Source organism: Netta rufina (assembly GCF_964035555.1).
Source record: "Netta rufina genome assembly, chromosome: 19".
Lineage (NCBI taxonomy): Eukaryota > Metazoa > Chordata > Aves > Anseriformes > Anatidae > Netta > Netta rufina.
This window is the reverse complement of record NC_140143.1, coordinates 6,205,208-6,230,631: the sequence shown is the minus strand read 5'-3', so window position 1 is coordinate 6,230,631 and position 25,424 is coordinate 6,205,208. Positions and strand designations below refer to the sequence as shown.

General features: G+C 39.6%; 1 protein-coding gene across 1 annotated transcript; it reads left to right on the top strand.

Annotated features, from left to right (window-relative positions):
* The first annotated feature begins 3,641 nt into the window (after window positions 1-3,641).
* Window positions 3,642-15,568, top strand: UTP6 (UTP6 small subunit processome component). Its single transcript, XM_084298749.1, has 19 exons — window positions 3,642-3,775; window positions 3,853-3,937; window positions 4,824-4,865; window positions 4,948-5,040; window positions 5,663-5,710; window positions 6,494-6,557; window positions 7,115-7,233; window positions 7,773-7,850; window positions 8,312-8,393; window positions 9,639-9,720; window positions 10,310-10,491; window positions 11,353-11,432; window positions 11,989-12,066; window positions 12,252-12,431; window positions 13,255-13,335; window positions 14,108-14,217; window positions 14,300-14,366; window positions 14,655-14,727; window positions 15,309-15,568. Exons 1-19 carry the CDS (start codon window positions 3,684-3,686, stop codon window positions 15,464-15,466), a joined length of 1,794 nt encoding a protein of 597 aa, XP_084154875.1. The 5' UTR covers window positions 3,642-3,683; the 3' UTR covers window positions 15,467-15,568.
* The last annotated feature ends 9,856 nt before the right edge of the window (window positions 15,569-25,424 follow it).

The window sequence follows — 25,424 nt, the reverse complement described above, 5'->3', positions numbered from 1 at the left end:
TACAAATACTAATGTAGATAGAGAATAGCCCAGCTGACCAATTGTAGTCTTAAATAGAAATTTTGGGAAGCTCAGAGAACTGTAGTGATGAAACCACTATTTATGCAGATGATTGCCAATTTTGGCAGATGCAAACCAAAATATTATGTAAATTGTTTTAATAAAAAAACGAGGGAAGTTCATGTAGTCTGAAGTTTGGGATAGTCTATCTTTAAGAGTAAATTCTAGGCTATTTTATTAACAGATGTGTTCATATATTTTTAAACCAAGGCCCCACATCCCTAGTAAATGCTTTGAAGGCTTTGTTAAAAATATGTTTCTAAGGGTGAACTGCTGGTTCAGCTAAAGCCAGTGGAAGTTTCCCAGTTATTTTCATGAGGTCAGGACATAACTGGCATTGTTTAAAATTCATCTTCATATAGTGTAAGTTAACAGTAACATACTACAAATCCAGTAGCATCTTCTAAAAAATGTAATTGCTTCTGCACTCATTTAGTAAAACAGCAGAAATAGGTATCTAAATTGATTTATCATTTAAATATTTGCCTTATGCACATTAACCTTCATGCATTTTAATATAGGCAAGCTGTAAAGCAAAAACACTGTTTTTATTCCTAATTCACAGTATATCTGTTTCTTGCAGATTTTAATCTATAAATATTAGGCTGTGACAGCTTGCCAGAACTTCTCCTGCAAGGACTTTCTGATCAGAGGTTTTCAAAAGAGACTTCATAAAAGCAGAAGTAGGAGCAGACCGAGTGACCCTACAGGTGCAAGCTGCAGCAGTTGTCTCTCCAGCCTTCCCAATAGGATTTGTGAAACTCTCTGCATCTCAACATCTTTATTGGTAATGGATCCTTCCCTTAATTTGCAGTGATGCATTTGGAATGTCAGCTTCCAAAACAAGGCACATGGGAGGCATCTAAAGTAGATTTTTTGAAAGGAAAATGAACAAAGAGCATGTCAGGTTCCATTTTGATTTGCATGACAAATCCAGCATGCAGTGTTCGGGTGGGTTGGGCTGGGCTTGCCTGCCACTCACTGCATTTGTCAGTTTGGTTTGAACACTTTTGACAGTCTGTAATGTTAATTGTTCTAAGGATTGTTTTGCTGGGGGAAGAAAAGGAAAGGGTTTATTTTTTTTATTTTTTTTGTACTTTTTCCATTTACAGGAAAGAAGGGATATCTGAGGGAGCAGAAAATGTTTTTGATCTGTTTTTGATCTGTTTTGCTTATAAATAATCCCATGAGGTCACCAGCAAGTTCAGTATTTTAAATGTTTTTGTTACTCCGTGTGTGTGTTTTGAGAGGGAAATACTAGGCCCCTAAACTAGAAACCTGGGGAGTCTATTGTTTTGGTGCACACCATTCTTTCTTCCTTTAAGTCCCACAGTGATGGGTCCTGCAGAGTGGTTTGTACTACGCCTATATGCTTCTACCAGATGATATTGTGGTGCTTTGACAAGTGCTAACAAGGGATTTAATGCCCCAAAAGGCATTGGTGGGCACACATTGTTAGTGGTGTGGGGACAGCATGTGAATAGCTCCCACGTATGTCAAAGACCCATTGGTAGGTATGTGCATATAACTGAATTTTCCTGGAGACACATTTAAAGGTGGCGGTCGCTGTTGCCCCATAGGGCACACACACTTCTATATCACCTGTCTTAAAACACGTTGTTTGATTGTTTTTTGTTTCAAAGTTCCTAACTGACTGGTGTTGGTAGAACACTCAAAGTTGATCACAAAAATGTTTTCAGACTGATAGAGTGAGCAAACTTGAAGGTTCAAGGGAAGACTGTGTTGATCATGTTTGTATCTGTTCACAGTTACTGCTGTTTTTCATCCAGAGGAGAGCCTAGTGCTTAAAGAAAAAGAAAAACAAGAAGATAGAAATCATATATCCCAGATGTTTCCAGGTAATGACTGACATCTACCTTTAAGCTTTGAACTCCTACACTGCATGGGGTGTTCTTATTTACATGTAGTGATCTAAGTGCACTATGACAGATACGCTTTACAGAATGCTTTGATACACTAAAGTCATGCAATCAGAGGCAGAAATGTCAAAGTAAATGAAGATATACAATCAAGCACGGTACTTCTAATCACATTCTGGCTTAGTGATTCAGTATGCTAATACGACTTCACTTTTCATGCCTCGTTGTCCTTAAGCTGTTTCAGCAGTCCGTGGACTTACTGACGAGAGTCAGTTCAAGCTGGTGCATCTCAAAAAAGTCAAAACCAAGATAATTAAAAAGTGTTAGTGATGATGATGAATAGTATTCTTACTCCACCACTTTGAGAATGGTTAGCTTGTTGTGCTGCTTTGCTGAATGCTGAACTCGATAGGATTTGCAGGTGCTCACTGAAATTTAGGTCCAGAGAACCTGAAGGCTTTGCCTGCCAAGTGCGGATGGCTTGCACTGGGAAGGCTGTGTCAATTACCCCTCTGCCTAGCCTTGCTGTGGGAATTTCCTCCTTCCTTTACAGAGAAGGCTCAGCTGCTCTGAGGCAGCTGCTGGATTTTGCAAATTGTACTGTGATTTGTAAAGGTGAATTGATAGCACAGTAATATGCAAAGCCACAGCTTGGGCTGTTCAGCGTTAAGACATGGGGATCTCCAGCGCAGACAGCCTGCATCTGGAACTGCAGTTGTCACTGCGAGGTAAGCAGAGCATGAAGCAGCTGTGATTCAGAGCTGCTTTGGCCACGAGGATCTGAACTCAGCAGCTTGTCAGGCTTGATCTTATGACTGGATGCTGCCTCTGCATTTCCTGGTAGCTTTCCTGTTTGATCACTTCGTGGAAAACAGTGTCACTATTTCCTGTCAGAGTGAAAAGTTGCTAAACCTGTCCAAAAATTCTTTTTTTTTTTTTTTTATTTTTTGAATTGATGCCCAATATTAAAAACAAACTAACACAAATCCAAGTCATAACAGGTGAAAAAAATGACCACTGTACTTAATAGTTCTTGAAGTGTTTTATTTTTTTACATAAGTCCATTTTTCTGTGCTCATTAAACTTTTTAAGCTATTCTGCTGTAATAAATCAAAAGATAACCTACACCTTTTCTTGGCTATTATATATAAGAAGTGTTGTGGCAGAAATTCTTTTGCCCCAAGTCCACTGTCTCTTCCCCTTGTGTTCCCAAATCACAATACAGTTTTTTCAGTCAACCATCTCCTGCCTTTTTCTCCATTTAGGGAGTAATCACTGCACCAGGGCAGAACACACCTTTAAAAATGTTTTTCCATCTCTCATCTACTCAGCAGCAGAAGTGACAACTCCTGCTATGGCTGGTAGGTATTTAAAATAACTCTCATAAAGAATATTATCCACTTACATATTATTGATTTATTTATTTATTATTTTCCTGGGACTTCTCTCATTTAAGAAACAACTTTACTGCCACCCGATTTTCTTATTGCAAATCATCTCAGAAGGAAGGCGCCCTGCGAGAGGCCCTTTGCCCTGGAGGCAGCAAGCCCCCTGGCTGCGGATTCTCTGCCTCTCCGCGCCCCGTCCCCGGCCTTGCCGGACCCCAGCGCCGGCCCCGGGGGCAGGAGCGGGGCCGGGAGCGGGGCCGGGGCGGCCCCGGAAGGCGCGGGGCGGAGCGGGCGGAACTGGGGCCGGGCCGGGCCGGGCTCAGCGCACGCGTGGGGTTCCCGGGCTGCTGCCGCCATGGCGGAGCGCATCGAGCAGCGGCTGGAGGACCGCATCCCGGAGCTAGAGCAGCTGGAGCGGGTCGGCCTCTTCACGCCCAAGGAGATCAGGTGGGGCCGCGGCCCGGCCTGAGCCGTGGGGAGCGCGGCGGCCGGGCTGCGGAGTGCTGATCGTCTCCTTCCCGCAGGGCTGTCCTCAGGAAGGCCTCGGCTCTGGAGTACAAGATCCAGCGGAGAGCTCTTCGGAAGGAGGATTTTGTCAATTATATTCAGGTGGGCTCTGCCGGGTGGCACAGCGTGCTAGGTCGTGTAGATCCAGCCCTGTAAGGGGCTAGGAAGTTTTGTAGTTATCTGCTGTTCTTTGAAGCCTCTTCTCCCTTGGCTGGCAGTATTCAATCGTAAATGGTTTGTTAGGGCACGGAGTAATGGCTCTAAACTAAAAAGAGCAGGTTTAGATTAGATATAAGGAAGAAATTATTTATTACAAGGAAGATAAAGCACTGGAACAGGCTGCCCAGAGAAGCTGTGGATGCTCCATCCCTGGAAGTCTGCAGGGCCAGGCTGGATGGCGCTTTGTGCAGCCTGGTCTGGTAGATGGCATCACTGCCCATGGCAGGGAGGTTGGAACTAGGTGGTCTTTAAGGCAGGCCCCTTCCCCCCCAAACCATTCTATGATTCTGTGATGATTCTATGGGTGCGGACTCTTTAAAGGCACACCTGAGAATGAAACATAGCCAGGAGTTGGCATCTGTTTGGTATGAGAGAGACTTCGTCTGTGTCATGACTCTTTTACAGAGCTGCTTTTCTCTCCAGGGATGCAGAGATCACAGTTCCCTGATGTGCTCTGCAAATTGTCTATATGTGTAAAACTTCTTCTGTAGCGTCAGGAATTTGGATTGTGGATTATAATTCTAGGAATGAGTGGGTTGCCAACAGCTCAAGTCTGGAATATACATGTAATGTGTAATAAAGATGTTTAAATTTACTTTTAGGCAGCCTTAGAAAAGTAGTGGTCTGACCACAAAATCTTTGCTTATGTTTTCCTGGATGCAATTTGTATTGTCTGTGTGACTAGCTATAAAGTACTCCATCTGGATTTTTTTCTTTACTATTACGTGTCTTTTAATTTGCTTTTCAATGCTTTTTCTCTCCACTCTAGTACGAAATTAACCTGCTGGAACTGATCAAGAAAAGAAGAGCAGTAAGTTTGACAGTTCTTTAGAATGCAAAATGCTATGCACCGAATTTTCTAGTGCAATAAAAACAATACTTTTTTCTTCTAGCGCATTGGATATTCATTTAAGAAGGAAGAAATTGAAAGCTCTATTGTGCATAGGGTCCACAGCCTCTTCAAACGTGCCACAGGAAAATGGAAAGTAAGTTTGTTTCTTTCATTTATGGTGACAGGTTGAAAAACACCCTTTTGGCATGTTGTGATGTAAAAAATGAATCTAAATATCACTGCTGTCAAAAATTTTCAATAATACAAAGGAGAGTAATAGCAAGAACAAAGCAGAGGTTTGGTCTTACAGTTAGCAGTGTCCTAGAAGTAGATCATTCACATCAAACGTTTTTTGTATATTTTGTCTTTTTCAGTCATTAGTCGTCATCTGTCTTGAGGCATATATTGCTGTGCAAGTTTTGTGTATCTGCTTGAAAGGACTAGAAATGGAATTAAAAGAACTTTAACTTGCTTTGGGCAAAGACTGTTGTGATACCTCTTAGGGTAAAACCTAAGTGATGTATTGAAGGAATTATTACAGTGAGTTCTCTATTAAGTTCAGCAAAGGGTGTATATTGAGATGGAAAGTTGGTTTTCTTCAGATGTTTTGCAGGAATTTTAAAATCCAGGAAAAAAAAGTGAATTTGGGATTCAAAATTCGTTCTCTCCGCATGCTAAGTGGTTGTACCAAGTGCATATTGTTTGCTTTTCAATGTGAAAAAGTGAGTTTGTACTTACTTGTAAAGTTGATTCTCTCTCCCTTGCATTTCCACCAGGAAGATGTTCAGCTTTGGCTGTCACATGTTGCATTTTGCAAGCAGTGGGTGAGTTTTCAAAATGCTTATCCTATTGATTCAAGGTATTGGATTACTGCTCAGTCAGGCATCTGGAGCTTGTGTTACAAGATAGGGAACAATTTTTTCTGCAACATCCTGTAGTACTGAAATCATTTTAATGTTATAGTTGGAGCTGCCTGGGAATTTCAGTGATCTAAGTGCACATTCTGACTCAGATGAATTAGTATGAAATTTGATGGTTTCTGATTGCGTCGAATCTAGAGTATCGTTGGTTTAAGAGCATCATAACCATGGTTATCCTTTCTCTGGAATGAATGAATCACCTGCCTATGAATTCTGCTTTTGTTCCGAACATTTTTTGTAGTCGATATGCTAAGAAGTGTAATATTGGCAGTTTAATACTTTATAAACTTCTCCATGCAAGTCTTCATGTCATTCTAGCATTCATTTTCCTTCCTGTACTGAAAAGTTGATCTTGTTATAGCAATGCAAGTGGCCAAGGAAAAATGCAGTCTTTACCTTAGAAGTGGTCAGTGGGGCTATGGATTTGTGACTTAAGCAACACCTGTGTTAGTTGTCTAAGTCCAGAAGGTTTGAGTTAACTGTGCTAATGCTCTCTGGTAACATTTGAAAGCAGGTCAATATTATACATGTAGAAAAACTTTATACCAAAGTTAAATAGTAGAGAAGTGTCTTTTCTGGTACAATTGCATTGCAACTAGTAACCTTTCATACTAAAACTTTGGTTGGCTCAGTTTGGTACTGGAGTGGATAAAACAAAACTTTTTTTTGTTTGTTTGTTTTATACAGAATGCAAAACATCAGCTTAGCAAAGTGTTTTCTACCATGTTGGCTATTCATTCCAATAAACCAGGTAAATAAAGCAGTGGTGAATGCTATTCAAATGACTCTGTATAGGCTGTATAGCATTTGTTTCAAGTTTTTAATAGATTTCAGTTCAAGCTATTGGGGTAAAAGTTCCTGTTCTCTTTTCTTTGCCTTGTTGCAATGTCAGAGAAAAGGTCTCTGGTAGAGGTTGTGCTGAATAATCAAAAGGTGATGTGAAGTGGGAGCCCATGTGCTTTGAATGACAGTCCCCCAAGTAGATTGGGGTTTTGGTAGGTGTTTCAGAGGCACTTGTTGAATACTTTTGGCTGCTTTTTAGGATTGAAGACATGACCATATATCACTGAATTTGTAGCTATGCTAGATTAAGCTTCCTGGATCTGCTTAGCTTTTAGTCTCATTTAACTTGGTCTTAATATGAGAGATCATCAGTCCTGTTCCATAGTTAAGCTCAGGCATCAGGGGTAGCTACATTGAAAAAAACAACTTGTACATTCTGGATAATAGCTTCAAAATGGGTTCTTGTGATCAGCCACTTGCTTTGCATTAAAACGAATTCATTCATTCATTCATCTTCTGTTGCAGCACTGTGGATTATGGCAGCAAAATGGGAAATGGAGACACGACTCTCATCAGAAAGTGCAAGGCACTTGTTCCTTCGTGCTTTGCGCTTCCATCCAGAGTGTCCAAAACTTTATCAAGAGGTGAGTTTGTGATTTTCTTCTATGAGAAGTTATTTGATTAGTTGAAGCAAATCAATCCAGCAGATTTCTCATATCAGGCTGGTGAAAACTTTTTCCACCAGTGGGGGGAATGTCAAAAAGATTTAAAAATAGATGAAAAATACTTTGTATTGGTAACATGCATCATTTTTTTTTTTTGGTTCTGTTTCAGCAAATCTTGTACTTATGTTTGCAAATTGAGGATTTTGTATTCTCTGATTTAGATTTGGCATCCCTAGTGTTTGGTAGGGAGCATGCTTTTCTTTGAGGGCAAGTTAAGGTTTAAAGAATGACTAGAAAATTGGAATTTCTGAATGTGTGAAATGTCTGAGTATATACAGCAGATGGCTATATGCACAAATCTTTATAAAGCAAGGCTCTCAAACACGTGTGGGATATTGGCAAGACATGATTTATAGCTTCACAGAGCTTGTTTTTCTTCATGTTTGCGGACTTAATGCATTTTATGCTTTATCCACCCTGTCTCCATACCTCCCATCTTTTTATTCTCTTTCTTGCAGTATTTCAGAATGGAGCTGATGAATGCTGAAAAACAGAGGAAGGAAAAGAAAGAATTTGAACAAGCCAAGATGGACTTGGTGGGTCCCCTAAATTTGAGATACTGTCTGGTTACGTATCACACATTGGAAAGTGTGATACATTTTTATGGGGTCTACATAACAATTTGAGGACAGCTTAGGGAAAGTTTTTTTTTCATGCCCTGTGCCTGTGTTAAACTTTTTGAGTGTTGGTTGATGCTCAGCTCAAATACTTTATGCTTTGTTTTTAATTTATATTTGTAAAGTCTTTTGTTATGTCGCCCAGTTTGAAAGTTAGTAGTCATTTCTGGAAAGGAATATTTAAAGTGATTTTTTTATTTTTAAAGTAATTTTTTTTTCTCTTACTTCAGTATGGTTGGTTTGGGCAAATTATAGATTAAGATGGATTTAGGTGAAGATAAAAATTAATATCTTTTTCTGATATTTTTTTCCACATTTGCAAAAATGGTAGCTGAGGAAGGAAAAGTTTTTTTTCAACAATGTTATACTTGATATTGCAGGGGGAATTCAATTATTCTGAAGAGATTCTTAATGGGGAGCTGGCTCGCATAATCTACAGGGATGCTGCTCAGAAAATTAAAGGTGATTTAACGTTTCTTGTACTAAGGAAAATGTCAGTTCTCCAGTTGATTCTGCAAATAGGATTAGTTCCAGTATACACACATACAAATTTTCAAATATAACATCTTTTTCAGGATGCCTAGATAATGCCAAACTATAAATGAACAGAAGTAATTTGTTCTGATTTCACAACTGTTCTGCATGCTGACACCTCTTCCAGTACAACAACTTTTGGACTGAAGTGGCATAGGTTCTGGGCTTACAGTCTCAAAACTTGTTTGTTTAAAAATATGAAGGGAAGATAGTTTAGAATTATTTAGAAAGTTTTTGTTGTTGTTGTTTTTGTTTGTTTGTTTGTTTGTTTTCTGCTGAACACTAGATCACAACTAACCAGTTAGCAGTAGTGACAAGGAAGAAAAAAATCAAACTAATAATAAAACAGGTTAGGTGATTTTAAATTAAATTAACCAGACTTAGTAAAATTCACCCATTTTATTAAGAAAATTGGCTGAAATAGCTGCAAAGTAGTAGCAGGTATCTTTGAGAAATCATGACAGATGAAGATGTTTTAGAAGGCAACAGACATAATATAATAATGATATTGAAAAGTAAAGGGGAAAAAGAGGATATTAGAGCAAACTAGAGAAAGAGTTGGCTTAATTTAAATTCCTGCAGAAATAGTGGAATAAATAGGCATATAAATGATTTGTAAACACCTGAAGGTAAGGTGGTGAGTAATGATTGATAGTGATTTGCTGTGAAGTCATAGGTCAAGTCATGTTACCTGGCATTCTCAGAGATAAGTTAGCAAGATACAAGGTGGATGGATGTAGTTCATTGACATACTGTGTGCAATTTTGAAGAGGCTTGTGCTGTGCTTGGAGCTGTTCTGTGTTTTCTTGGAAGAACTGAATGAAGGTGTAGAGCAGGTGCTGGTAGGCAAGTGGAACTAAGCTGGAAGGATCTGTTGGCATGTCAGAGGACAGGACTAGTTTATCACCTTGGAATCTGGAGTGTCCTGCCTCTCATGACATCTTTTTGTCATGGGCCAATATGAAATCATGAAGAATCCAGTCAGGCAATTAACATAGTAACATATGGCTTACCATATGGCTTGAATACTGAGACTTGCAGAAAAGAGTATTTGTCTGAAGACTTAAATGGTATCTGTGCCTTGAAAAAAGCTTACGAAGATACAAAAATACAAAGTATGTAATGGGATGTAATAATTCTACTTGGTACCATTTTTCCCCTCTTGGTTTATAGGTGTTGAGTTCCATCTGGCTGTGCTTTCTATTGCAAAGCTCTTTGATTTTACCCAAGATTTGCAAAAAGAAATTCTTGAAAGGTGAGCTTTTTTTTTTTTTTTTTAACATGCACGCTCTTATTACTTCCCTAATTAATAGTGAGCTTAGAGGTTAATGACTAAAGGCTGTTCCTCTAGGAAAATAAAAATCTAAGGCGTTAAGGTGTATTTGAAATACTTCAAGAAAAGCAAAGTGTCTGAGGCATGCATACTCTTTACAAAAAAATGCTTGTATCTGACTTCAGGATAGGATTTGAAAACCTGCTAAGAAAAATGCAGATGAAATACAGTTGTCACTGAATTATTCAAACAGTTGTTTCCCTAACTTAAGTGTAGGAACCATGGAATTTCTGGTTTACTTCGTGGTTCTGTATCTTTGGCTTCCCCAGTTGTTATTCTCTTAAAAGAAAGGTGTCTCTGGAAATGCCAGTCTAGTTCATGCTATTGGAGAATACATATATTAAAATAAACAAACTAATATTTTTCATGTTGAAAGGTAAATTTTTTTCTAACATTTGACTGTTTAGAAATCGAGTGCATTTCTATACATGATACCAATGCAACAACCCTTTTAAACATACTTGTACAAGAACGTTGGTTGTACAGAGGTGTTACAGACATGGCTTATTAGTTTGCAGACTGAATATGCCGATGATCCTCTTACGTGGGACTACATGGCCCGTCGAGAGCTGGGTCTGGGGTCCCTGAAGTCCACAGAACCCACTACAAAACAGATGAAAGTATCCGAAATGACCCAGAGGGAGGAACGGTGCTGTGCAGTCTTTGAAGAGGCTGTGACAGCTGTCCCCACAGGTGAAATATTCTGCCTTCATTTTAACATCTGTTTTTCCTGGTATTTTAGCATACTGTATACTGTGAAAGCTTTGAAGGAATTGTTGGCAGGCTCTACCATACCTTGGAGGATGCAGGCAGCTTTTAGATGCAGTTCAAGATCCATTTTTATGTGTTATTCAGGTTATTTTCAAATGCATCTATGGTCTTGAAAGAATTGCTTAACAAAGTGTTTTTTGTTGCTTACTTGTAACATTAATGTGACTTAATTGATTAGGAGAATAGAAACTGACATCTAGACAGATGAACAGAGGTTTGGGAATCGTAAATAAAGTTTCCTGAATAAAGGAAACCTGTAGATAAAATGAAGTTCGTTGTTGGTTAGCCGTGAGTAAGCAATGCTTTTGAGTTGCCAGTGGAAGGGATATCCAACTTCATCATCTGTCATTGTCCTTATTCTCAAAGAAGTCTATCAGGATACTGGCATGGAGTAGACTCAAACTTGCTGCTAATTTAGCCTTTGGGGTCAGACAGACAAAGGATTTTCTCAGCTGCCTGAGAGTGTTGTCACTCCTGCAGGCCCATTGAAAACTACAAGCAAAGGGTGCACTGAACATTAATTGGGACAGCATTTGTGGAAGCCTCAGCTGAACTAAGAGCTTGATGATGTTTAGAAAGAATTAGGGACTGCAGCTTATACTGGGAAGTCATTTTGAAACGTTAATGTTTTAAATGCAGGGCTTCTTGTACAGTGTAATATTAAAACAAAAATGGCATTAGCATTTAGTGCTTGGATTCTCTCTATTCTTTACCTTAAAGACAAATATTTGTGTTTACTGTTGTGATTCAATGAAGCGTGATACTATGCCTTTCATTCTACAGAGGACATGTGGAAATGCTACATCACTCTTTGCTTAGAGAGATGTAACAGGAAAACCAACAGTGAAGAATTAAAGCAAAAGGTAAAAAGGTCATTAGGAAATCATAGTAACAAAACAAGACTATTTTTACTGACCTATATAATCTTTCAGACAAGGAGTAAGTGTATTTGATTTTTTTTTTATCAGAAATAGAGACAAGTGGCTGTGATTAAAAATAACTTAGTCTCCATCTGATGGAGTCAATTTTACTGTTGGGCTTACATGTGGCCTGTCTGAACATGAATACACCAGGCATAAACCAGGCTTGTCAGTAAAGTACTGCAAGCTCCTTGGATGGAAGTTGCTAAGAGTGCAAATCATCCTTTTGTAATCATCCTTTGTGGTTATGTTCCCTTTTAATACAGTAAAAGAACATTGCTTCGTTGTTCTTTTGCTCCTTAAAGAGGAGGTGTAATTCAAATGCTTAAATTCCACCTTTATCTTGTAATGTACGTGGGCACATAAAGCATTAGACTTATAACTTTTATTGAATTTCAGTGATGTTTTGATACACAAATCCACTGGGCTTCTGGTAATGCTGGGATCTTGTATATGAAGGAATAATGCCTATTTTCTTTACTTTTTGTTCTCTGTCTAGAGACTGGAGAGGACACTAAGTGTGTTCAGCAAAGCGCATGAGTCCAGTTTGCTGCCAGAATCTCTCTATAAGCAGTGGGTAAGAGTTAATACGGAAGAATAGACTGGGACACTGTCCTGCATTGATGCATGCCTAAAACTGCCACTTTGCGTAGCTAGTAAAGTGGGCAATATTGTGTGCAAGGCCTTGCTTTTAACAAAATACTACTAATCTCGTGTGATGAGCTGCATCTGCTATTTATTTATTTTTAAATTTTTTTTTAGCTTCAACTATTACTGGAGTCCAACCTTTCCGAGAAGGCTACAGAGGTGGCAGAAGATGCAACTAAGCGCTTCAGCCTGTCAGCAGAAATGTGGCAGATGAGGCTGCAGGTGTTGATCCAACTGAAGAATGACAATGTGACCCAGTGTTTTGAAGAAGCCTTTAAGCACTTGAAATCTAAGGTCTGTGGTGCTTTTATGGACTTGAATGCATTAAGTCTTGAGCAGGAAACCTCTAACACTTGAAACATTTTTTTCCTTCACAAGGCATACACAACCCCTAACAGCTTTTAAAGTCAAAAATAAGAGTTTAACATTTCATATGCACATTGCATTCGGGAGCATCAAGAAATTGCAGGTTAACTTCAAATTCAAAGTTGTACAGTTTGAACGCTCAGAGGTGATATTTTGCATGCTTTTTTTTTTTTTTTTTTTTTTTTTTTTTGCATGCTGGTATTTGTGTCTTGAAAAGTGTTTCCTTTCATCACTGTCCTGATGCATTGTTTGTTTGGGGGTGACAAGCCTTAAATTAGCTACCTGCTTATTTGCTGTTACATTTCAAACTATGGCCATGTGGAAAGATGAGAGGAAGCAAGCAGGTGATATGTTCCTTTTCTTTCCTATTCTCAGAAGTTACCTTTGTACTCCAGTGCTTTGTGATACATAAGAATTCGTCTCACATCCCCAGCAACCTGTCTAGCAGCTGTCCATCTAAGCAGTATTTGCCCTGTAAGTTAGGGAGGAGACGAGAAGTGATTTCAGTGTGAGTCCAAAGTTGTCTTTCTAAAAGCTGTATCTAAAGGACAGTTTGCAGAATCACAAAATTGTAGGGGTTGGAAGGGACCTCAACAGATTGTCACATCCAACCCTCTTGCCAAAGCAGGTTCCCTAGAGAGTTTTTACAGCAGTTGTGATGTAAAACCTGGTAGATGTGTTGCTATCTGTTTCTGTAAATCAATCTGAGTTACTGTATTCTAATCAGTTGATTTCTCTGCTTACCTTGTAGGGCACTTTGCCATTATGGACCCTCTGGGTGGAATGGAGTGAAGGCACAAATAGCAAGCAAGACACAGAAGCTCTCTACCAGGTACTAAGCTAATAGAAATGTTTTTATGACCATATGTAAGTAAACAGGAACTGTGTGTGGATGGAGCATTTAACAAGTGCCTTATACTGCAGTTCCTTTGTGGATTTGTTGATATCAAAACATTTCAAGTAAAACTGTTACCAAGAGTCAGCTGAATGTGAGCTCATAAGCACATATGTCATCCCCATGCTTCAAAGACATCTAGATGTTTGTAAGCACAACTATTGATGGGCTCTTACTTCATGATCTGGAATTTTTGCAGTATTTTCAGATGTCTGTCTGAACACAAAAAAGAGCATTTTCCAATCTGTGTGAAAATGTCAGCTTTGTTGCAGAGGACTTGAGAACAAAACAGGGATTTGAATCCCACTGTAAATTTTCTAAATCGCTGAGGGCAAAACATGTGTTATTTGCCTGGCATTTTTTTTTCTTTTCTATTTACAGCATATAACACTTATTTCCAGTGAAAGCTTAAATTCGGTTGTTTGCAGAGCATTGTAAAACCCTCTGCATGAAGGATGATAGAGGAATGCTAAATGCCAGCTGCATGGATTATGGAAAAATAAATGTATTTTAGATTACAACTAATATTCTAGTTCAAAAAATATTGGTTGTTTTACATAATACTGTTTTTCAGACATCATTCAGGGTGCCTTTGTCAGTACTTTGTCTCATGAGATCTGCTGCATGTCAGATATCTAATTAGAAGGTACTGTTCAATTTCTTCTTCCTTGTTGCCTTTTAATTGTAGTTGGTTCTCTTTAACTTGCAGAGATCCTTGAATGCCACAGCTCCTGCTGAATCTGTGACTATGAAAGAAAAATATCTCGACTGGGCTTATAGGAATGGTGGTTATAAGAAAGTAAAAAGAGTCTTTACCAGGTAACAAAAACTTTAAATCTGATTATTCTAGGGCAAATTGTAAAAGGCATAAGGTTTAAAGTTATTTCTGTTTTTACTTTAGCCTACATGAAAATCGTCCACTTTCACTTGACTTCTTCAGGAAGATGATTCAAATTGAAAAGGAGCAAGTAAGTTGCTGAAGATCCAACTAGCACCTTGTATTTGTAAAATACACTTCCAACTTTGATGTAAAATTAAGGGCTTAAGAGTAGTGTTATTAGTTTGTAATTGGTTCGTATTTGTCTTTCAAAGTTGATTCATAGCATATAATGCAAAACCAAATTCCATGGTAACTAATCTTTGGCAACGTGTGGGTATGTATAATTACCATGACTCTTTTACTTTGTAAGAATCTAATCAAGCTGCAGATTCACTTCTGTGAAAATAAACGGTCTTTTAATACCTTCCTTTGTAAGGAATCCTGCAAAATGCTTCATCTGAGAGAATACTACGAACGTGCCTTGAGAGAGTTTGGTTCAACGGATTCTGGTAAGGGATTTTTGTCTTTTCAGTTCAGTGCTGCCTCCTTTATTTCTGTCAGTTTGAACAAAAATAGTTGTTTGTTCTGTCCTTGTGATTACTGTCATGCAGAGTGGAGCTTAATTCTTCTGTGCCCTTAAGTGTGTGACACTGCAGTGACACTACACTTGCAGTCCGGGGCCTTTGTTTATGGTAGTCTAGCTTCAGCAGAATTACTAGCAAATAATAGTTTTGAACATTGGCCCGGAATAAGAGATGCATATCACCTTTAATTTACATTTGTGAAAAGTATGGAGCTGTGTTTTTATAATCAGGATTTTTGCAGTATGCCTTTTAAGAAGTTAAATAGGTCTATTTCCCTGATGCTATAGGAAGCTGCTGCTAAAGGGTTTTGTTATTTCTGTTCCACCTGGGAGCAGAACCCAGACGTTTGGACTGCAAGGGACTGAGGGGAAGAGGTTTGACAAACCTCATTGCATTAAGACCAAGAACACTTATAAAAGGAGCATTTCTTGGTTAGGTTTAGTATGTTTGTTAAATAATATCAAATCAAAATCTAACCATAACTTTTTTTTTTTTTTCATTTTAAGATCTCTGGCTGGATTATATCAAAGAGGAACTAAGCCATCCCCAAGGCAAACCAGAAAACTGTGGGAGTATTCACTGGCGAGCTGTGAAGATGTTGCAGGGAGATCAGGTGGAAGACTTCATTTCCAAATATACTTTATTGCAAACTGGACATTTATGAAAAACTAAAAATAGTTACAATGTGACATTGTGGATTCTTTTTAAACTTTTATACAAAGGTAAATATGTTTCTGGATCATATTAAAGTGTACTTTTTTTTTTTTACTTGCATATGTGAAAAAAGTTGTCTCCCCCATTGCAATGGTTATTAGCCTTTCATCTCAGTGACGGGTTCAAGTGCACATTTGGAGAAAGCAGAGGAGCCTGTGAGCACGTTCTTTGAGAATTCTAAGAGATTTATTTCTGCCCAGTTATTGAGGTGGAATAATCTTAATACATCAGCTTTTACACTCTGGAAAGTTAATATTACAACACATAAATGCCAAAAAAACCCCACGCCACCATGAAAAAATACAACACCTTACATCTGTGAGATGTATTAAAGTTGAGTAATGGAACACTGGAGAATCAATCTGTAAAATGATGGTATTTATTTATTGTTTCTTAACCTTGAAGTCATCTGTAACCTTCTTTTCAAACACCAAACAACTTCTGTCAACACCTTGAGTTAGTGTTTGCATCCTACATTGTAATTCTGAGAGTGACTATGAAATGTGGAGGTGAGCTGAGAATCTGCCAAAAATGTTCCTGATGTGACAAGTTCTGATCTACACTTCAACCTTCTGTCCTCAATCCCTGAAAAACTGGCTAACAGTTTGAGACACTGCTGTCCGTGGCTGTTTGCAGAACTACGTTTTCTGGTATCATGCTTGTTAAATCAACATAAATGCTGTCACTGGGCCATTAGCTCATCCTGTAGAGGAGTTCTATGGAAAGTAAAGGAATGTGCAGCAATAGTTCCTTTTCTAGTCACAGAGAAAGAAGTTTTGTGTCATGTACTCAAAAAACTACGGCCAGCACTGGTCTCTGTGTGTAAAGGAGGCGTATAACGCTGTGAGGCAGGTGGGCGCACAGCACTGCGGAGGGAGAAGCAGCCGCGGCCATACCCTGCCGCTCGCTGGTGCTCTTGGCTGTCCCGGTGCCGCCTCACCGCCAGATTTCCCTCTCCCCTTCCCGTGGCAGCCGCCGGTTCGAGCAGCGGGGCCCGAGGCACGGTTGAAGCCCGGCCGCCCCTCGCGGAGCACCGCGCACCTCACGGCGCGCTGAGGGGACGGGCAGGGCGGGAAGGCGCCGGGGCGGCGCCGCCGTCTCCTCAGGGTCGCGGCTGCGCGTCCGGCCGCCGCCTCAGCGGCTGTGGGGGGTGGCTCCGGTGGGGCGGGCGGGCCGGTTCGCTTCTCCCGGCCGCGGAGGGGAGGAAAAGGGGGCCCCTGCTGTGGTGCTGCCCCAAGGACGCGGTGCTCTGCCCGCCTCGGCCCCTCTCAGGCCGCTCCCGGCAGCCGGCGTGGCCTCGGGTGTGTGTGTGCAACTGGGAGCCCTGCACCACGGCACCGTGTGGGGGCTGCTCGCCGAGGAGTTTGTCTCTTGTAATGCCCCTGGTGGGGGTCACTCACCTCGCTTTCCTCGTCGGGGGCCCTCAAATCACGTCCTCCATCTTTCAGGAGTTCCTCAGGGCTGCTGGAAGCGCTGGTCCTCGGCTGTGCCCTCAGCACGGCGGCCCCCACAAGGTGGTTGGACCATAGTTGGTGGTCTTTGTGCTTATACTTCTGTCTGTCTTCTTTGCGTTGTTAGCAGCTTTTGCTATCTGCTGCTGTTCCCCAACTGCTGTGTTTTGGGTCAGTTTTGTGCCCTGTTCCCCAAATTTAGAGTGGTAGCAGGATTACTGCTGTGACTGAGGAGGCTAGCTGGTCTGTGGTGGCTGCTGCCACCTTTGGCAGATCTGCTTTCTGAAATCAAAGCCTGTCTGGTTTAAAACCTCTGATTCATCAAGGGAACAAACAGGTCGTGCCCAAGAGCTCCAGAGCACTCAAATACAGTAGCGGTTGCGTGAGCCTCGCTGGAGGAATCAATGAGAGGCAACCAAATTATTTAAAACTATTTTGTAGGTGATGGCTGCCTCCCTTGAGCACACAACCTTTGAGGAGGAGCAACTTCCTGACAAGAGGGAAGCTAAGAACTGGAAGCCCAGAAAAGTTAATCCTATAATACTAGGGCAAACCAAAGCAGATGGTAAGTAATGGAACTCTGCTTGAGGAAAGATACTTAAAACCTTTTTGTGATACATAGGAAATGCCTGTTGAATTACTTTGCTAAACTGCTTTCATGTAGATATTTGTGCATTCCTATGAATGAGAGTGTTTCATTAATAGTACAAAAAATATTTTTTGTAAGCCAAAGCGATAGCATTTCAACATAATTTTAAAAAATAATAGATATGAATGTGGTGAAGAAGGTCTGCTGGTTCCTCTGCCATGGTTTAAAGAATAATGTTTCAACAAGAGTTTATGGAATATCTTTACTTCAGCTAGTGTTGTGATGTGTGCCTGTTTCTGACATTCCCAATCATCTGAAACCTAAAGAACCGCTTGAAATAGCATCTGTTATAATTACACCATTAGTTAAAAAGCACATTCACATACTTAGCCAAATGATTCCATCTTAAGCATTTAATTGTTCCCATTTAATTCCTAAATATCTCTGTTGGCTTTCTTTTGTTTTTAGAATGTTTGCGGAAGAACATTCCACGTGTTCTTGACAGTGACTCTGAAGAAAGTGAATTCTCTGATACCTCTTCGTATGAAGATGATGTTGGTCGATCTCCTGCTGACTATCATTATGTACAGCCTGACCTAGAAGACCTGAATTGTGAAATCTCGAATATGCTTGAGAATGTTACTTCTCCTGAGCAGCAAACTGCTTCAGTGTATGAGGTAGAGGACTGGGATAAAGAATTGGAGGAGTCTGAAAGTAATCCTTATGGTGAGTACAAATTTACTTGTACTTCATTTGAGTATGTGGAGGTAGGTGCTGTGTAGGAAAATGTATTAAAATAACTCCATAAATAACTCCACATTCTTTTTTTTTTTTTTTTTGAATCATTTTATGTTTACATTTACCTCATGGATTTGTAATGTATAATTTTGTTGCCAAATATAGGAGTTATAGGCAATGTTGTCAAGTTCACATGTAAATCTTGCTTGAGCAATTGAATTCTTAAGGAGTGAAATGGTAAGAATTGTGTATGGGTATCAAGTTTCTCTGGAGAAGTTAGCCCTCTATTATAATGCATCTTTGTTACTCTGAATCAGAAGAGTTCAGGAACTCTCCTTCCCTCCAAGCATCCAGCCCTAATGTCCATCAAGAGTGTGGGCTTTTTGGGTGTGGAGCGGTGCAAGCACTCAGTCTCTGTTCTGAATATGGTTTGTTGTTGCTTTTGCTGTAGGTGTTTTCTGTGTCGTGTGGTGGTTTTTTTGTTTGCTTCTTTGGCATTTTTTTGAGTTGAGGGTGTTTTTTTTTTTTAATTATATATTTTTATTTTACTTTGAAGCTTGATTCTCTGAAGTCTTTGTGCATGTAATTGACAATGTTCCTATCGATCCCACGGACAAAGGTGCAATGGATAGAAGCACTTTCATCCACATCTTTAAAGTCATATTAATCCTGTGGTTTGTAATCTGTTTTACAGTGACTCATGTATTGAACTGAGACATTCAGGCCAGGCGGTGTGTTGGGATAAAACAACTGGATGGTGTTTAGCCAACAGTGAGCGATAACCTGCTGTGTCTTTGTGGACATAGAAAAGAACCATTTCCATTTTCTTCTCATTAATGTGAATGAATTTATTGGAATTAAATACGCACAGTTCATTCTTTATATAGGAAATACCGATTCTCTGTTTACAACAGCCATTTATGGAATTAAAATATTCCAGTTCCATAGGTTGATAACAGAATGAACTGGGAAAGTTTTTGCAGCCTTCTATAAAATCATTCTGATTTTAAAGTGGGAATATAGCAGAAGCTTTTCATACTGGGTAACCTGAGAAAAAGACTGATTCTTTTATGGGTGCTAATTCCTTTTTGTATGTTTCCCTCTTTCATTCTGGGCTGTCCTTTAAATCTCGTCTGTTCAAATTTATGGAATGTTTTGATTTTTTTGTTATATAGATTTTTGTTGTAGCTGTCACAAGTTCTCATCTTTTCCTGTATTCAGTTAAGTCATCTTGACCTGTAGTTTATGCTCTTCAAATGCTCACAAATTTAGTTGGAAGAAGCTGTGATTATGGGACTTGAGTGCTTGCAACACTGAATACAGGTGCCTGAGTTGTTGACTACTACAAATCAAAAACATGCTTGGTTAATCATTTTATGGCATTTTACCTTCATTGAATGCAAGTGTTTTTAAAATTTGTCCTGCAGCACTACTGGAAAACTAGCCAGTAGCATGTACTGGCCTTTCAGCGTCTGCTCTCTATAAATCTTTTGCTTGTGTAGAAGGACTTTGCTCTGTTTTTGTGCTAGGTTGGTTAAATAAACAGTTTATTAGGCTTAATTCTAGGCTAGTGAAAATACTGTTCAGAGGTAGCTTTTATAGAACCCCGCCCTTCTGTTTCTCTTCAGTGACCCAGTCTTAAAAGGGCTTGGAGGTATCCTAATTTGGGATGTGGTTGTGGAGAAAGAGGGAGGAATAAGGGAAATGGCTTCATGAACCTTTTGTGCCTGGAGAGAAGAGAACTGCATGCATTTTAAGAGCTAGTGTTAGATGTTCTGAATTCAGGTATATCATTGAGCTTTTCAGAAAACTATTTTGTCTCTGTGGCAGGAACCTTCATTAAAATGAAGATGTTGTCAAATTCAGCTTTCTGTTTGCTTTGTTTTTAGGTCTAATTCATGAGTGCTGGCAGATCAGACTGAAATTCTTGACTGGAAAATGCTGTAGAAGTGCAAAATAATCTGCTACATTATACCGCTAGTTTTCTAAATACCTTTCATGGTTTACGTCTTTTCTTTCATCTTTAGATGCTGGTGATCTCTACTGCGGAAGCTTTCAGGAAAATAATCCTTTGGTCTCATACTCCTTGCAAGAGGAATCATTGTACAACCCATGTTGTCACCATGCGGCTAGTCTTGCTTTTACACTGCCAGTTAGAGTGACTGAGATTGGCCAGTTTGATGATGCTGATGAATGAGATCAGAACTAAGTACGGCTTCTGAGTTGGATTGTGTTCTTCGCCAAGTTGTGTCAAGCCATTTGGCTTGCTTGCAGAGTTCTGCTTAAGGCCCGAAATGTCACGCCATCTCTGAAGTTTATCTTAGACTGTTTCTGAGGTGTTTATTAAGCGACTACACCTGACCCCTGGGGACCCAGAGTGCAGGTGCTAGCTGCACGCAGTCAATGTGTTTCTGGACTACTTTCAGTTTGTATTATATAGATCTAGGTTGTTGCTAATTAATTGTTTGGGAGGAAGTATTTAATTTCTAAACTTCAGCTTGGTCACCAAGCTTTGCCAGCTTTGATGTGCTGATACTTGTGTGTCTGGCCAAGTAACTTGTACTTTTCTTTCCTTTCCGTTTGATGTTATCAAATCAGTTCAGATAGTTCTGAAAACTCTTCCTCCTTCCGACTTCTGTGTTGTAGTTTGTTAGTCCATGTCTAATATTCATGTTTGACAAAATCAGATGTGGCAAATACAAAATGAGTTGTTTTTTTTTTTTTTTTTAAATGTATTTCAGTATGAAGGTATTTGAAAAATGTATGTCACATTTATAACACGCGTGCGGACGTATAGTTGGGATTTCTTTATCCAATAGGAATGCCGGGTGTTTGACCCTCTCCCAGCAGAGGTTTTTCCACATCAGACCTTCTTGCATACAGGCATATCATCTTCCAGTCCCACAGCTGTCTTTATAACATCCTCATGTTACGTCAGATATGTAATGACAAAGAAAACATCTATGGTTATGTAATCTTGGTGTGTCCTGCACACAGCAGTGAGGTAAAGTTCACGATAGATGTGGATATTTTTGCTGTTACTTGTGTTTTGACAAATGAGGAAATGGGAACACAAAGTAACTCCACAATGTCTCTAAGAGAATAGCTGGAATGAGAACCATATCCTCCTTGCCTTTGCTTTGGAATTAAAAGAAATGATCTCAAATAAAATACGTAAGTGGATTTGATGGCTGATGACTTAAGAAACAATGATCTTCTAATATTCATGTTTCATTCATCACTTCTCTCTCAAGAATTTCTTGATGACTTTGACGCTGCCTGATACTAAAGCACAGTACCTGTGCTTGTTTATTCTCAAGCAAGGAGTTAACACTGGAAGACTTTTTTTTTTTTTTTTTTTTAATCATCCAATCTCTGAGAGTAAAATAATTTCCATATTAGTTTGGAAGGATGAAGTGAACAAGACAGTGATATTTCCTTAATCTTCTCCTTGAGAGCAGAGAAGTAAAAGAGCTTGGAAGAGACTTTTCTTTTGGTACACTGGAGTTCCTGGTTAAATCTTGGTACATAGCAAGCAACCGGAGTTTGCTTGCTATGTACCAAGATTTAACAGAAGATTTTAACAGAAGCCTGCTGGTGGGATTGCAACAAGAGGGCCTGTTCTTTTATTCTTGTCTGATGGAGTGCTCTGAGGAGTAGTATTTGCATTGCAACTTACTTCGGCATGCATTCAGAATACATGCTTACACAGAAGGCACAGGCTAACACTCTGTTCTTTCCTCACACATGAAGAAAGCCCTGTCTCTGCTAAGGCACTGGTGGGTTTTGATATGTGGACTGCTGTGTATTGAATCAGAGGTATGGGGGAACTGCTCTTTAACTGGAGTCCTGTGATAGAACATGCACATACCTCTGTAGAGGGAATTGACTATGCCCAGCTTTTAGGTTTGGATATGGCTTCTTTTTCTAACCTAGAAAACGGGAATAGAACTCTTGAGCCTGACTGTAGCTGACTCATCAACTGGAGTAAAACTGCTGACTTGCACTTATAAATTCAACATCAATAAATATAAACTGAGTGCTGATTAGTGAAGCAACAATAGACCAGTAAATTGTAAAGGCTGTTTGGAAAAAAGCAGTTTATCTTGTGAGCCTATTTATCACTTACCAAGCCTCAGCTGTAGATGGCAATGCTCAGTGCTACCCTGCAGAGGGCAGCAAAAAAAAGTCTATCTTGTTAAGTGTGTTTTCATCTGGTATGGTTTCACCAGCAAGTGTCAGATCCCTGGGCTGGATTTCTAACATTGATAGCTATTTAGATTTGGGTTCTGCATTGCTCAGTTGTTCCCCAGTGAGACTGATTCATGGCCCTGATTAGTTTCTCATTTTTTTTATTTCACTCTGAAGTTATATTTACTAGACTGAGAATTTCTCCCATGGCTGAGAAAAGAACATCACTTGACTTTGGGCTTAATATATATTTTTTTACTGTGCTTGTGGGAGATGTCCCATCAGACTTAATAAAGATGAAACCAACAGAGTTCTGTGGAAGCAAAGCCACCTTCTCTAGAATTGTTTTAAAATGAAAACCACAAAGTCCTTATTAACATCAATTAGGTTAATTTTATTCCTGTATGATTCCAAAATTCCATCAGTCCAGAAGTCTCCAAGGCATTTTCTATGCACTTTATAAATTGACTTTTGCATCTCAAATCAAGGTGTTTGTTTGTTTGTTTGTTTCCAGCTAGTACCTTTAATTGCCATCAGCCTTATTTGTCTGGACTGTTGTGTTATTTGAGGAGAAATTGTCTTGAATGGCTGCCTTGTCAAGCTGTTTGTATTTTAAATGATTGTAAACTTAAAAGATTTGTTTTCAGTTTCCCTTTCAGGTTAAATCTGACACCACCCCTACCCGCCTCACAAGAAACAGCATGTGGGTTTTACAGCAGAGAAGCATTGCACTCTCTGGGGAAATGTTGGCAAACCTAATTTCGTTCGTCTTGGCCGTGCTTGTTAGGGAAGGGGCTTAATGCAAGGTTTGATCTGAATACTCTCAGACTTCAGTGGGATTAGAAAACCAGATGCAGCCTTCTCAGAAAGCATCTCCCTGGAAGGATTTGAAACCAAGCTCATGGATTCTAATGTTTCTACACTACAGGGTGTTTCAGATTCCATTGTGACTTTTGCACCGAGTCTGTTCTATGTTGACACAGCATGTCATTCTAGGCAAGAATACTTCGCAATTAAAACGAACATAAGGTAGCATATGAGCCAACAATTCAAGCCAAGAGTGTCAATCCTGCAGCCTGCTGAAATTTTTAGAGGTGAAAGCATCCTGCTGCAGGACCAAGATTATAAATATTTTTTATGCATGCAGGAAACATATTGGCAGTACATAACTCAGTTTGAACATGTATCTGAAGTGTCAAAAAGCACTCAGTTGAATGTGTATCCATTTCTAGATGTATTTTTCACTTCATACCACCTACAGTATAAGATACCACACAAAGGACAGAAGGCTCTACTGCAGGTTAGTGTGCTTGCTGGGTTTATTTTGTGGCAGAGGCTTAGTAGTTTGTATAATAGGACTCAGAAGGAGACCTGGGTACAATTGTGAAGCTGCCCTTGTTTTTCTTTTCCTCCTCTGTCTCATAGTCCCTTTTTACAGGTGCAGACAAAGAGACCAGCCTCTTGGTAAAGCACTTGAACTTCTCTGAGGAAGAAATTTTGTCTAAATAGCAGCATTTAAAGAATGACAAGAGTTTTACATTTTCTTTAAACAGGCCAGCAAAGAAACTAAACTTGTTTTGGGTGCATCAGTTATTTCCTTTGAGACCTATGCGGAATGATTTGCAAGAGGAAGTAATTAAAGGAAATGTGTTCATATTTCCTGTTGATATGGTACAACATTTAATTCATACCTCAGATTGAGGTAGTGGTTTCTTGCTGTTATATAACCACGAAGTCCAGCCCATTTTAATATATTTTAAAGACTACTGGTTGACTGCTCTTTTGTCCCATCTTGTAACTGCTGTGCTTTGGCTCTGAAACTGAGAAAACATCTTCGCTGTTGAGGTGTCTATATGAATAATTTCACAGACTAAAGGAAAAATGCTGATGGCAGCAGCCCATCCTGACCATCTGTTGCTTCCAAGGACACCAGTGTAAATCCCAGTGTAACAAAGGTCATTTTCTCAAGCTGGTCGTAGGTTTCTGTAGGCATGGGGAAGGAACTTGTGAGTCTTACTTTCAGTGGTTCTGTATTACAAATGTACACATTGGATACGCAAATATGAGAACATAATCGTGGTGGGTTGTTAGTGCTGGGGGTACTAGCAGCTCATAGCCTAACTTCCTAGCTTGGCAGAAGAACCTACTGAAGAAAAAAAAAAAAAAGCTGCAAATCACATAACCCTAGTAATTGGTTTTAGTAGTGGAAGCAATATCCTTTAAGCACTTGGAATAGATCCTCAGCTGGTAGAAACTCCAGCAGCTCATTACCCAAGTGGAAGCTGTGTCCCTGTACATCCGCCTGTGTAATGCCTGTGGCATCTCAGCTAAAGCTTGCATTACTGCTGTGGATTTCAGTTCTTTATATAATGGGCTTTCTTTATGTTCATTGTAACTCCACTGATCTTTTCACAGCAAAAAAATATGAACAAGTCTTAAGGTCCGTTTCCCTTTCTTTGGATTTTTATTTTTTTTTTTTTTCAACAATTAGGATAGGTAATTTCAGGAAGTATAGCAGAAATCAGCCTAGGAGTGTTAACTTCTAAAATTCTTATGAGCGTTGCATGCTCAGACACTTCTGGGGAAGGGAATAAGTGTGAAGGTACAATTAAACAGGATTTATACTCCACAGCAGAGAGTACCACCTCCTTTTATGTACCTGGAGTTCCAGGCAGTAGGGAAAAGTCTTTTAGTTGAGCTGATCTTCACAGTACTGGTGACCGTGGTGCTGCTGGAACTGAAATACCAAGTGCAGGAATAACTGATACTTCAACACTAGTATGGGCAACTGATCAAAATAATATCTTTGAGGTTGTCTCAGAAAGTAACTTTTAGGGGGAATGGTGGTAGACGACTAGAACTTTGTTCAGTACTTTATTTGAATTAATTTCTAGCTGAGTTATGTTTTGTTTGTTTGTTTGTCAGAAGAGAAGCATGTT

Coding starts and splice junctions, on each gene's coding strand:
- UTP6 (XM_084298749.1), top strand. CDS start 3,684: ATGGCGGAGCGCATCGAGCAGCGGCTGGAGGACCGCATCCCGGAGCTA. Junction 3,776..3,852: donor TTCACGCCCAAGGAGATCAG/GTGGGGCCGCGG, acceptor TCCTTCCCGCAG/GGCTGTCCTCAGGAAGGCCT. Junction 11,433..11,988: donor GTGAAGAATTAAAGCAAAAG/GTAAAAAGGTCA, acceptor TTCTCTGTCTAG/AGACTGGAGAGGACACTAAG.